The following is a 13,967-nucleotide window of genomic DNA, read 5'->3' as shown; positions in this document are numbered from 1 at the left end:
ACCAACTCTAAAAAAGACTTATAAGAGTATAAGACACAAACAAGTACACTCATCCATTTGTGGTGGAATCGCAAACTTCTAGAATATTTTTTAAGAGCAATCTATTAATATGTAATAAAATTCACACACACACAAAGAATCATAGACTTTGGTCTCAATCTTCCATTACTACAAATAAAACCTGAAAAGAATTATCAATTGTTTTAAGAGCTAGCTATTAAATGGTTTTTCTTTTTCAGAGCAACATCATACATATTTTTTTTAAAGTTGTGAACAGCTTTAAATGTACAACAACAGAGTGCCAAAAGGAAATTGTAGTAAATTCACATAATGGAATACTATGATGACATTAAAAAAAAAAAACAAATATGAGGAAATCTGGAATAAGCTCTATGAAAGAATACAAAGTGACAGAAGCAGAACTAAAAGAATGGTGTACACATAATCCAGTCAATGATTGGTAGAGGATGAAAGGTGAATGAAAAGGAACAAAGAATCCCAATATATTTTTAGAAAAACTGACTTAAATGAATAATTACTAAGCAAGCTTAGTCGATTTTATTGATGTTCAATAATTAGCTTGAAATGAAACACAAAATGTTTGATTATTGCTATTTCGTTGCTGTTGTTATTATTGTTTTAAGTGTCAGAAGACATTCTCTCTGCCCCAGGAGAAGAAAAAAATGGATCAGGAAGGGCCAGAATAAGCCGAATTTTGTTTGGGGACATAGGCTCCACAAACAAAAGGATATATTTATTTTAATATAGCATATATCATTACTCAAAGAAGCATGATAAAAATCACTTCATAGCTAAGATCATAATTTCAAAGTCCAGGGGAGGGGGCAATCCCTGGGCAGTAGACAGTATGTCTCTGTAGGAAGACCTCTGAATTAGGGTTAGAATCAAGGACCTTAGTCTGCACAGAGGATAGAGTGCTGGGCCTGGAGTCAGAAAAACACACCTTTACAAATTCAAATCCAGCCTCGGATACTTACCTAGGCAAGTCACTTAACCCTGTTTGCCTCAGTTCCTCACCTTTAAAATGATCTTGAGAAGGAAATGCCAAACCACTCCATTATCTTTGCCAACAAAACCCCAAATGGTATAATGAAGAGTGAAACACAAGTGAAAAAGACTAAACAACAAAACCTTGGCCTGATGGTGTCTCATGCAAGTGTCCTCATCTGTTAAAAAACAAGATTATCTTTAAGGAGATTATCTCTAGTTTCCTTCGAAGTAAGGGATGGATGGGAGTAAGCATTTATATAGCACCTACTATGTGATGGGTACTATGCTAAACATTGTTTACAAATACTTCATTTGATCTTCAAAATATCCCTATAAAGTAGGTGCTTTTATTATCTCCATTTAAACATAAATGGTTGAAGAAACTGAGGCAGAGAGAGGTTAAGTAACTTTTCCACATTCACACAAGTTAGTGTCTGAGGCTACTTGAACTTCTAGCCACAATGCCATTAGATGGGATATTAAGTCAGTCAGTCAACAAGCATTTATTAAGCTCTTACTGTATGCCAGGCAGGGTAGTTTGAGTAAAACTTCAGGGACAAGAATGTGAATGGAATGTTTCAGGAAAATTTTTTTAAAAAAATGAGTTCGAGTAGAAGGTTCATGTGGAGTTTTAAGTTGAAAGAAGAAGAAAAGGCCTCATTATGGATGTCTTTGTAAACAAACGCGAGACAGAAATAGGGAGCATGGAGTGACTACAAACGTGCGTTTTAGGGAAATTACAGTACAGATATAAAACTTTTGTTATGCTCTTAATCCTAAAGACATGGGCATTCTATTGTTTCATTTTAATATAGTAGATTCAAAAATGGACACAGAACTAATTTAAAAACATGAAATATAAAGACAGTGGACTTTAAACTAAAAAAAATTAATATATAGTATATTTCTTGATATGAAAAATCAATAGAAATTATGCTAAAAGCCATAGTGTTATAGGGTTTTATTAATTTTTAAAAGCATATATTAATTTCAGATCTCATTTTAATTTTGTGAACTATGTACAGTGCTTCATGATTTTAATAATTTTGTCAATCAATGAGGAAAACAAATAGTGTACATTCAGGTTTATAATGCCATATGAGTTCCTAATTTATTTTTCTTGGAATCCAGTGCATGTTATGCCTTAATTGAAAATGTGCTGTGAAAATGGATATGCGAAGAAAAAAGAAATCAATTATCAACAAAATTGATAACAGTAAAAGTTTTTAGCACCTGGACTGCTCAGGGGATAGGGTACAGTTATATTTTGGGGGTTACGGGCATACCACCATGATTTGGAAAATCCACATAAAATTTTTTGGCCCTCTCTTAGTATCAGAGAAGATGTCTGATTTTTTTTCTTTTTTCTTTTATGGAATGTTTACATTAACATTGTAAAATCTGGGTTGATATTATACAATACTATATATGTATTACATGCATTTATAATTTTCATAACTTTTTCTGTGTCATCTGCTGGCCTTTGCACATTGTCTAAGGCTTCCACAAAAATACCCCAAAATTCCCATTTAATTTCTTATGCTGACCCCCAATAAATCGAAACCATAATGTGTAAAGTTATAATATGGAAGGGATAACTGTACTAGAAATAGTAGTTTACTCATCAGAATGTCCTTTTACTAATGAAATCAAGTCCATTGTTCCAGAAGGATGAGGGGATAGCAAGGAAAAGTAAAGCAAAACATTATGGAGATTTTGAGCCTAGGTAACTGGGAAATTTTGATAGAAATAGTGAAGCCCTTAAAGGGGTAAGAGTGAGATAAGGAAAGAGATGCTGAAGTTTATCATGGAATATTAGAGATGTAGGTAACATTTAAATGGAAATCTGAGGTTTGTAAAGAGCTCCAGAAGGGCAAGGTCGGAGAGATGTTTATCCACACAAGAAGCCTCTCAGTACTTGAGTATGTCATATACATATACATATATATATATATATATATATATATATATATATATATATATATATATATGTATGTATGTGTTTGTGTGTGTATAAATATACAATCTTCATAGATTTCTGAGCTTTCTATAACATAATCTTATATTTATTATCTTTGTAACCATGATAAATTGTAATCTCAGTGGCTCCACTGACAAACTTTGAATAAAAACACAATGAAACATTATGACCAATTTTACTTAAACAAGCTCAAATCTTCCATAGTAACTATAATAGCTAATTTTTAATAATAATACCTAGCATTTTATACTTACTTCTTTCCTCCAGCCCATTTTAAAATCTCTACACAACTGTAATCATTCTTTTGTCCTTGTTTCAGGTTAAAAAGTTGAGAAATCCTTTTTCTTTGCCAAGATTTACCTTTCCTCTGGAGCCTTTTCCCTACCTCTCTGCTGGATGCCTATGGCATCATCATTTTTTGTTTCATCTTTAATCTTCCATAATATCTAATGGCTACTTCATCACTAACTACAGACATGCTTATTTCTTATCTTTAAAAATAAAAACATCTCTTCAAGATAATTTACTATGTTTTTCTCATGCTCAGTTCTAAATACCTAACAAGAGTAACCTAAACTGACTGCTTCAATTTTCTCACTAACCATTCATCCCTCATTATATTGATGGACTATTGATCTCACTGACCATTCACTAAATCATGTTACTTCTTGACTAATAAAATCCAATACCTTCATTTTAATTCTAAGTTCAAATACAAATTCCTCTATTTAAAATTTCCAGACCTTTACAACTTGTCTCTAACCAATCTTCAAATTCTATTTATACATTACTTCCCTTCACAAATTGTTTATTCCTGCTAAACTGTATTTACTGTTCCTTATCTGACAATTGTCCAACTCTGTATATTAGCACAAGTGATTAAACATGACTGGAATGCACTAAATCCTCATATCCACATCTTAGAATATGTTTCCCCTTTTACATATTAGCTCAAACACCATCTCCTACATGAAGCCCCCAATGCTTACATGGCAATCTTTCTTAATTTTTTTTTCCCTTATTGACACCCCCTCAACAGCTGTTCCAAAGGTTTTGGCTTGCTAGAGCTATGGATATAGTGAAGGGTCTGGAGTGAAGAAGATCTGACTTCAAATCTGAACTTAGACATTTACTAGCTTTGTGACTCTAGTCAACTCATTTAACTTCCATTTGCTTCAGTTTTTATTTTGGCCACAAAATGGGATAACACCTCCTCGCTCCTAGCATTTTTGTCAGAATTAAATAAGACAATATTTTTGAATTGCTTAACACAGACACATATCTCCTGATTCCAAATTCAGGATTCCTTCTCCCACAGTAAACTGAATCTCAAATAAATTGTGGCTCCTCGAATAAAAAGTGTACTTCATTTGCTTCCTTTAGATTTCTCTAGTACCTATTAGATAATTCTGGATCTATAGCAGACACAAAGTAATCCTTACTGAATTGAAAATAAACTGAATAGAAAATTGAAAATAAAAAGGTTTATATTTTCAAAACATTTTTAAATTCAAAGAAAAATAAGAAGGTATAAGAGCATTTAGAAGAGAAAGAAATAAGTGCTTTGTGAAAATTAAAGTCTGAAACTCTGTAACTCTCACAGATACATGCCATCAACTTACACAACATCATTAACTTCCAGTCTTGTGTCAGGAGAAGGATTGATCAGGATGTATGAAAGGGTGCCTTGGCGATCATTCATTTCATCTGTAGGATGGATAAATAAATACAAAGTTGTCAGATAATTTACAAGTTGCAGGAATGATTGTTTTTGATAAATCAACCCTAGAAATCCCTACATATACCTTTTAGCAGTCAAAGGAGTTTAGCAGATCTTTTAGGAGGGAAATATATTTTCAAATTATCATCATTGGAAGTGTTTTTGATGGAATAATAAAGATAAATGCCAGCTCTCTCAGGAAAGGAACAAAGGATACCACTCCCTTACTCATATATGAAATAGTAATACTCTATTATTGTCTACTTGTCAAAAGTATTTGTTTGCATCAGATTTTAGAATATACATATGGAAATTACTTAAGAACTGGAATTTTCCATATATATTTGTCTTAATAATATAGGCATACAAGAAACACAATTCCTTTGCTTTTGCAAAGGCCCTTGATTAACTTCATTTGATAATAAATTTCAGGTACCAGAACTACTGAATCATGTGAGTCAATATCTAAGACAGAACTCTACATCTACCACCTTTCACATTTGTCAAATCAATGCAATTTTTTTTATCTGGGATATCATATTTTAATTTTAATGCCAAGGATCTTGCTCTGGAGAGTCCATGACCCAGATTAATCTGTAGGACAATAGGCCTGCCATGTCCAGGATGGCATCTTTGAAGGAAAAACACTCTGGACTGCATGGCTTTCATTGAGGTCCTAATCTATACTTATAATGTTCTTTGGCATAATGAGCTATGGAGCTTAGGATTCAGAAAAGAAAAGTTATAATATCTTATTCATCAGAGACATTATCAAGACACAATTTCAATATCTTTTTAAAGAGTTAATTAATAAAATGACATAATCAAACCTGATTTGTATTTTGTCTCATTTAAATTTGAAGAATATATTATATAAATCCACTAATATTTATTTAACAGAGGATAAAAGTTTTGTTCCTTAAAAAGTATCCTTTACTCAGTAACCCAAAATCATAGAAGTAACTGAACAAGAGAAACTTAAAGTTCTTGACTAAGATTATATAAGGGGAATATAATAGAGTCCTGAGAAGACTGTTTGTCTCTCTGAACTCTGAACTCTAGAATACCAGTCAATTCTCAAAACTTTATTATAATAAAAAGTCTATTTCCTATTTTAAACACTTAACAGATTAAAATACTAACTTAAAGCAAAAAAAAAATCAGGGCCTACAAAAGGAGATAACATAGGTTTTCTTGTAAAGTAGTACATTTATGGGCAAGGTTATAGTTGATTTATGCACAGCTATTTAGGTAAGACTTCTACTGAGTAAAGCAAGATCCATGAAGTATTAGTGGCTGGTTAGCACAGCTAGCTTGAATGTGGTATTAAAAATGAGTCTGAAGTCATGGGTTCAAGCCATATAAGAGCCATAGTCATATCCATTTCAAGGGAAGAGGGAAGTGCAAGCCAAAGTCCACAGGTAGCCAGCTCCAAACCCTTTAAGGGAGATTCTGACCTTGTGAAAAATGCCAGAACAGGTACCAAAAAGCATTTGTCTTTCACTACTAAATTCCAGGTCATTGATTCAAGGTAGACTAAGACAGAGACCTATACCTAGTGGCAGAATTCCAGAATGGAGAGAAATCTTGGACTCTGAGGTACTTATTTGAGATAGAAACATATTCAAAAGCAACTACTAGCTGTGTAGCTCCAACCTCAGGAGAAGGGTGGGTCCTCAGTTATAGCCTTCAGTCTAGTCTGAAACCAGCATTGGAAAAATTAGGGCAGGAATCCCAGAGCAAATAGGAACCTGAAGCTCTGTCATTCTCAATCTGCAGAGCTTTCCAGCTAGCTAATAGTGACCAATTATAGCAGTTGTCGACTACAACTTCCAAACAGAGGCAAGCCCACAGCAGAATTGTGCAGACACAAACCCAGGCCAGGAACCTGCAAAGTTCAAACTAGGATAGCCATGATTAAATTTTGTGCTGGACCAGAAAACTTTGAGAGTGCTCACAGTTACAGTCTATAGCTGGAGCTATACTAAGATAATAGAATTATACAACATTCAATACCCCAAGAAAAACTCAAGATAGCAAAAGCCAAGTACAGACATTTTCCCTAGAAGTGCAGAGAATGTGGTTCTAACACAAAGTCAAAAATAAGGAAGAAGGCTGGGGGGAATGAGAAAATCTAAAATGGATCCTACTATAAAGAGTTATTATGGTAACAAGAATGCTCAAGACACAAACCCAGGGCAGCTTGGTGGCACAGTGGATAGAGCACCAGCCCTTAAGTCAGGAGGACCTGAGTTCAAATTCAGCCTCAGACCAAACACTTAACACTTACTAGCTGTGTGACTCTGTGCAAGTCACTTAACCCCAATTGCCAAAAAAAAAAAAAGGCACAAATCCAAAAGAAGAGAATGACTCCAAAATATCAACAATCAATGACTAAAAAAAACAGTGTAGGCATAAGTCAAACCATTCAGACCACCATAGGATTACTTTATAGAACTAAAAAAAAAAAACAACAGTCATCTGGAGAAACAAAAGGTGAAGAATCTCAAAAGAATTAATGGGGAAAAAAAGTGGGAAGAAATTGTACCTAGCAGTATCAGATCTCAAGCCATGGCACAAAAGCAGTAATCATTAAAGTAGTTAGGTTAGTTAAGAAATAGAGAGGGTGACTAGTGGAACCGATTAGATTTATAATCTACAGAAGCAAACAAGAATTATGGTTATAAAGATTTTGGTAAACTCACAGATCTCAGGTATTAGGGCAAGGACTCAATATTTGACAAATAATTTTGGGAAAACTTAAAAGTAGACTGAGAGAAACTTGGTATAGACTAGTATCATACACCATTTACCAACATACACCCCAAATGATTTAGTGACTTATACAAAAATGGTGACATCATAAATTAGAGAAGCAAGGAAGAAACTGTCAGACCTATGGATAGATGACGAATTCATGACCACTCAAGAGACAGAGATGATCAGAAAAGGTAAAATAGACCATTTAAATTTTATAAAATTTTTAAAAATACACAAAGAAGAATTAAAAATTAATTTCAAACAAACAAAACAAATTCAGCTAAAATTGAAAATAAAAGGGCATATCAGGGTGGAATCTTTGCAACAAGTTCTCTGAAATGTCATATTTCTGAGATATACAATGAAGTGACTCAAATTTATATGAATAAGACCCATTATCCAATTGATAAGTACTCAAAGGATATGAATAGGCAGTTTTCAGAAGAGGAAATCCAAGCCACCAATAGCTATATTTTAAAAATTCTTTAAATTACCAGTGATCAAATAAATGTAAATTAAAACAACTCCTGAAGTTCTACCTTACACCCATCTAATTATCAAAGTGAATAAGAAAAGATTGAGAATACATGCTGGAAGTGCTGTGAGGAAGCAAGTATATTAATGGACTCTTGATGGACCTGTGAACCAGTTCAGCTGTGGTGGAAGATAATTTGGAATTATGTTCAAAAAGCTATTAAACTGCACACACTCAAGTGACTCAGAAATACCATTGCTAGGTTTATACACCAAAGAGATCAAAGAAAGAAGAAAAAGATCCATACATACAAAATATTTGTGGCAGAGTTTTGTTGGTTTTATTTTTGGTGACAAAGGATTGGAAACTGGGGTTGTACCTACGGTGAGTGAGTGAGTGAATCAATGGATGTACATCAGCTCTAGATGCTTTCTGCTCTTATAGATAATTTGTTTATTTTGCCGAAAAGAAAGTAAAATGTGATCTGGGGGAAATCCTTGATACTTGAATAACTTTATTTTTGGTTTGATAATGTAGTCAGTCTTCAGGGTTGTGATGGGAAAAAAATGTCAAACTTTGTCATAGCTTTATGTCTACATTAGTAATATGCTATATAAGAATCACCTAATTAGCATGTTCATTAAGTAACAATACTTTGTTAAGATAAGCCCTTGGGTCATCCAAAATTTGATTATTTTAATCAGAAAATAAAAGTTTCTTTAGGATAGTATGACTACAATCTGTGCCAGATGTAGCTATTGTCACTTATCCTCAAGTCATCTGAAAAAGATTCTTTTTAATTCTGAGCCTTTAACCTTTAATCTCAAGTTCACAGTTCTTCCCTAACAGTGTTTGATGCCAGAATCTGTCAGCACCTGTAGCACAAATTGCATTCTGAAGATGAGATTGAATGTTTGTACTGTTAAAAATGCCAATCATTTTATCAATCAAAGCATTTGGCTTTCCTTCTTTATTAGGATGGGTATTCCCAACAAGTTTGAGATGCATTCTGAAAATATCCTTAGGGGAAAAAATCGTCCAAAATAGTCAGTAATTGGAAGATATCACGTCGAAAGCACTCTTCATTATCATAAGCCAACATTTAACAGGTTTTCTCTACATGTTTATAACCTCCTATCATTTCACCTAGAAAAAAAGATTGTATCTCTTTGGACAGTGACCTATACCATATAAAATATGTGTGAGATGGCCAGAAGGAGTATGGAGCTTTGGAGTGATGAAAGGGAATGGTCATTGTAAAGCAAAACTGGGAGAAATAATCAACAAAATTAAATAAGACATGTTTAGATTTCCTAGTTTATCTCTCTAGCTATTTGAGAGACAACATAGCAGAGAAGAAAAATTACCAAACTTAAATTCAAAACAGTCCTAGATGTGTTAGTTAGTAGCTGGCTATGTAACTTGGGCATATCACTTAACCTCTCTGTAACAGTTTAATTTAATTACATTAATTTAAAAAAATAAAATGCTACCCAACTCCCAGGGTATAAATATATAAAATCATTCTAAATTATAAAGTACCATACACATGTTGAGAATTATTCACCTACATATTAACTAATATTTCAGTAAGGAGTCATGTATCATCCTTCACTTTTTTAGGGAATGATAGTTTACATTGCCTTTCTAAATATTACGACTTTACGTACAGTGGAAGATGGCCCTAGGTTCAAATGTTTTTGTGAAAAGTAGAATGCTTTATCACAATGTTTATTACTTTCAAAGAAGGCCAAGAACCATGTTGACAAATTGGCATAGTTAATGAAAACACTACCAAAATGATCATGTTAGTACATTGGTTCTCTTTCATTCTATTTTTGTTTTCCTTAATCTAGAAATTCACATTACCACAGATGTCTTCAACAATTTAAGTTCTGCTTAGTTAAATATGAAGTTTCTGTTGCTTTAACTTCCCAGTGCTTCATGAGGTACTCTTTCACTTATCCATTCGGAACTCTTTCCATTGCATTTGAAAATACAAGAATAAATTGGTTTTAAAATTAACTAAAATGAAATATTATATAGTGTTTTAAATGTCTCAACCCTATAATAAGTCAGCAAACAATAGGACAGACAGATAGACAGATAATCTTAACTGGATTCAAGTACAAACAAGCCTCGAATAAGATTCCTATATTGCTAATATTTTATATTAAAGATGCAATGTGCTTTTTAACAGATGCATAAAATAACTGTTCTTTCTGGCAGAATAAAAAAGACTAGACATGAGACTCATCCCCTGTATGATCATTGAAAGCATTCTCAGTTAACCTCTAGTAGCAGATTGGACAATAGGAGTAATGTCTTTCATGTTCTTATGTAATTCTGATATCCTTTTCATAGGCTCCTCCATGTTGAAAGCCATTTTTTCCCATGTAGTTTGGACATAATGGGTGTTTGTCACGAGGATGTCTTTTGATTTTTTTTTTTAATTTTGTAGATCAATGTCGGGGGGGGGGGTTGCAGGCAATAATCCAGTCTATGGAAATAGTACAATTTCAGTATACTCTGTAGGTTGACTTCTCCAAGATCTTATAAGGTTTATATTTATAGTATGGGATCTTTCACCTGTCTACTCCTGAAAGAAAGTGTGCCTCTGCAGTGCAAATTTAGACACCAGGGTACATCTTTCCACATGTTCAGGAACTACTATATTTTTGCAACGTCTAGTAAATACTTGCTTAAGTTCCTCACATAACCTACATTGATCACTGAACCTAGAGTGCTAAAGGATAATTTCTGTAAATTCTGGTGGTAGATCTAGTCCTGAATTGCCACCACAAACTCTTCTCTGTCCAGACGAGTATGTGTTATGTGGCTATTTGTTCAATGCTTCCTTGACAACATATACTTGTCTGAATACATGCGGACATTGCCCATTAGAGAACTTTTAATTCCATTCTTTAATCTCATGCAATTAATAGGATTACTCAGAAGCTATATTTTCATTACATTCACCAAACCCAATGGTGAGTAATTATTATCATCCTTTATTATTTCTTTGTGAATTGCTGTGTGTACATTCTGAAAATATTTCTATATGTTTTTTTCCTTTTTATGTGATCTGAAAATGTTTATAATTTTCTTCCTCTTTTTAAATAAGGAAATGAAAATCTCTAAATCTATGTTGCAGGTGGCTGGTTCATTTTATGGTTCTGAAAGAGAATATTAAGGCAAATAGGACATAAGTGCTAATTGCTTTAAACATACTCTCATTTAGCTCTTAATTTCAGAATGCCAGTAATTGTCAACATATGGAGAGTTCTTGATATTTTTATGCTTGATGTGCCTTGCCCAGGGGATACCAATATATTTATAATTATCACCTCCATCCATTGGTTTAATGGGACCTACAAATTCAAACTTGAAGTATTCAGTCTGGTTTTGTTTGGCATACATTAAGAATTTTACATTCCAAATGATATTTTGACATCTTTAGAGAAATGAAGAAGATGATTAATTTACTTTTCCATGGAGTCAAATATCTTGATGCTATCCATGAACACTAAGGGATTAATATGGTTTGGTAATAATAAATGTCATAGCACTTCAGGCAGCTTGCTTAGCAATTTCCAAATCAATAATAAAAAAATTTGGCATGCTTTTTTTTGTCCTCAGGTGACATTGTTTTCTCCTAAAAATATACACATAGGTGCATGTAATTTATGTGTATATATATATACATATATAACATATTAACAGTGAATGCTTTTCATAAAGTACACAAATATGTAATTGGCCTGTATTTGGAAGGGTCACTGTTGTTCTTATCTTTCAGTAACAGGAAAAGTTTGTGGTGCACTCTGTGAGGAAAAATTAAATCAGACTCATGTCTGAGCTGAAACTGTAAGTGTTTTCCTTCATAAATCATGACTTATTATCAAGCATTTAAGATAATAGTTATGCATCTTGTTTGTCTCTGTCATTTTCTAGCATTGCAGAGAAGGCAGATTTTCAATCACCTCTTTGAACATGGCTATAATGGCATTCTTTATATGAGCCCTGTGCAAGCTTTCCATTTTATATTTGGTTTAACATGTTTTTCTTGTTTTGGATGTCGTAAGACAATATTGGTGGCCATACATTTCCACACTCTCCTCCTGTTTTTTTTTTCCTCACCTCATTTTCTTTATTTCTCCTCAAATTTATAATTGGTGGTGAATGATTATTAGTTCTTTGGGTTACTTTGTCTTAAACTTATTTTATCCTTGTTTTGTCTTAAAATTCTGAATTTTGCTTTCAATTGCTAACAGAATTGAGAGTTTCTGATATGCTTTTCTTTTCTACAATCCTTTCTGTATGTTTTGTTTTTCTTTCCTTTTATTGTGCAATATAACATACAAGTTTGTGTACCAACTAGATATTGATTTAATTTCCCAGTGTCTTTCCACAGACCTTTAACAGTGCTCTCAAATCACTTCTGCCAGAGTGGTTTTTGACATTTGTTCTTAAGGGTATTCCTTGACAGCTCCAGCTTTGTGTTTGTCATTCTTACCATGGCAAAGGCTACTGCATTTACTGCAATGTACAGGTCCTGCAATCTTTTTACACTTTTTGTCAAATACTGTTGGAAAATGTATTTATTCATGATGTTTCTTGCATAAAATAATTTTTTTAGAATTACTGGGTTTTGGTATAATGTATCTTCTAGTTAGCTTCATTTTATCAAACTCAAAAAAAGCCTTTTGGATTTCCGTTATAAGTATGCCCATACTATTTTCAAAATCATTTATGCTATTGCTACTTTTTTGTCATCTATTTCGTTATTAAATGCAATTTTGGAATATGCATTAAAATTTTATCCAATCTGCAGAACTTTCAGATTGTTCCTCTGAAAATTTAAGAGACTCCTCAATTTCATTTCTTATTTGCTCTAATCTAGGATTGAGGATGCAATTATTTTCTATGATTGTCCTGCACTGGTCAGCATTTACAAAACAGTGTAGCTTTGGAGTTGAGCCCTATTAACAAAGGCAGTATGAAGCCCTTGCTTTTGTCTGGAGAGATCCGGTTTTAATATTATGACGCTAAATGACTGGCTGGGGCAGGAAAGATCTCTTGCAGAAAATTAGACTTGACCCGAGTCATGAAGGAAGACAGGGAAGCTAGGTGGCAAAGACAAAGACAAAAAACATTCCAGGCATGGGAGATAGCTAGTGAAAAGGAAGGAGTAAGCACTTGGAGTGTTGTGTGAAAGTAACAGCAACAGCAGTGCTGCTGTATTTTAGAGCATGGGGAGGGAAGCAAAATTAAAAAAAACAAAACCTGGAAAGATAGAAGGAGGGTCAGTGCTATTATCTCTCTCAAACTATTGAGATTCAGAGGTGTTGAATATCTTGCATATGATCACATAGGCTAGTATTAAGAATAGAATTTAAACTCAGGCCTTCTGGACTCCAAATTCAATACCGTATTTACTAAATAAACAGTCTAAAGTTTTGTTTTGTTTTGTTTTTCCTGTGTGAGAGGTTTGGGTGAAGAGATGGAAAATGAAAAGGTAACCCCTCAAAAAATTTCATATCTTATATTCTTGCCTAGATCTAGACCTGTTTGTAAAAACTCCATTGAGAATTTTTGGTAAAATTAGTACCATTTCTTTCCTCTTGATGTTATAAAAGGCAAAAAGCCTTCAGTATTGTTTGATTCCCCATGTAAGAAGGCAAAACTAATTTGTTTCACTGCAAGTTAGTCATAATTGTTACATAAAACCCTCTACCAACTTTTCTGCAGAAACAAGCAAAAATAGTAATATATTAATAAGCTTGTCAAATAACACAGATGTACACTAAGTTAATGTCTCAGGTAATAAGGAGCAAGCTGGTATTAACAAAGAATGCAAATTATGGCAAGAGAACAGAATTTCAGTGAATATTATTAATAAGCTCATTATTTAGAGTCCTATTTGTTGATTTTTGGGGATAGGATAAAATTTTGTTGATATTCTTTCAAAATATTTGCTGAATGTGAGACTATGTACAAATGCCACACATCTATTGATT

The 13,967-nt window shown here is 33.3% G+C and overlaps 1 protein-coding gene across 2 annotated transcripts in view; it reads right to left on the bottom strand.

The window, feature by feature from the left end:
- KCNT2 (potassium sodium-activated channel subfamily T member 2) overlaps positions 1 to 13,967 on the bottom strand; it is a 512,407-nt gene that overhangs the window by 2,208 nt on the left and 496,232 nt on the right. For both annotated transcript variants that reach the window (XM_020971730.1, XM_020971731.1), the window contains one exon: positions 4,615 to 4,699. In XM_020971730.1, coding sequence (XP_020827389.1) covers positions 4,615 to 4,699 — 85 coding nt within the window. The remainder of the gene's footprint in view (positions 1 to 4,614; positions 4,700 to 13,967) is intronic.

The sequence above is a fragment of the Phascolarctos cinereus genome, unplaced genomic scaffold (genome assembly GCF_003287225.1).
Source record: "Phascolarctos cinereus isolate Bilbo 61053 unplaced genomic scaffold, phaCin_HiC Scaffold_5;HRSCAF=322, whole genome shotgun sequence".
Lineage (NCBI taxonomy): Eukaryota > Metazoa > Chordata > Mammalia > Diprotodontia > Phascolarctidae > Phascolarctos > Phascolarctos cinereus.
Note: the sequence above shows the minus strand (reverse complement) of the source record. Positions and strands in the feature narration are given on the sequence as shown.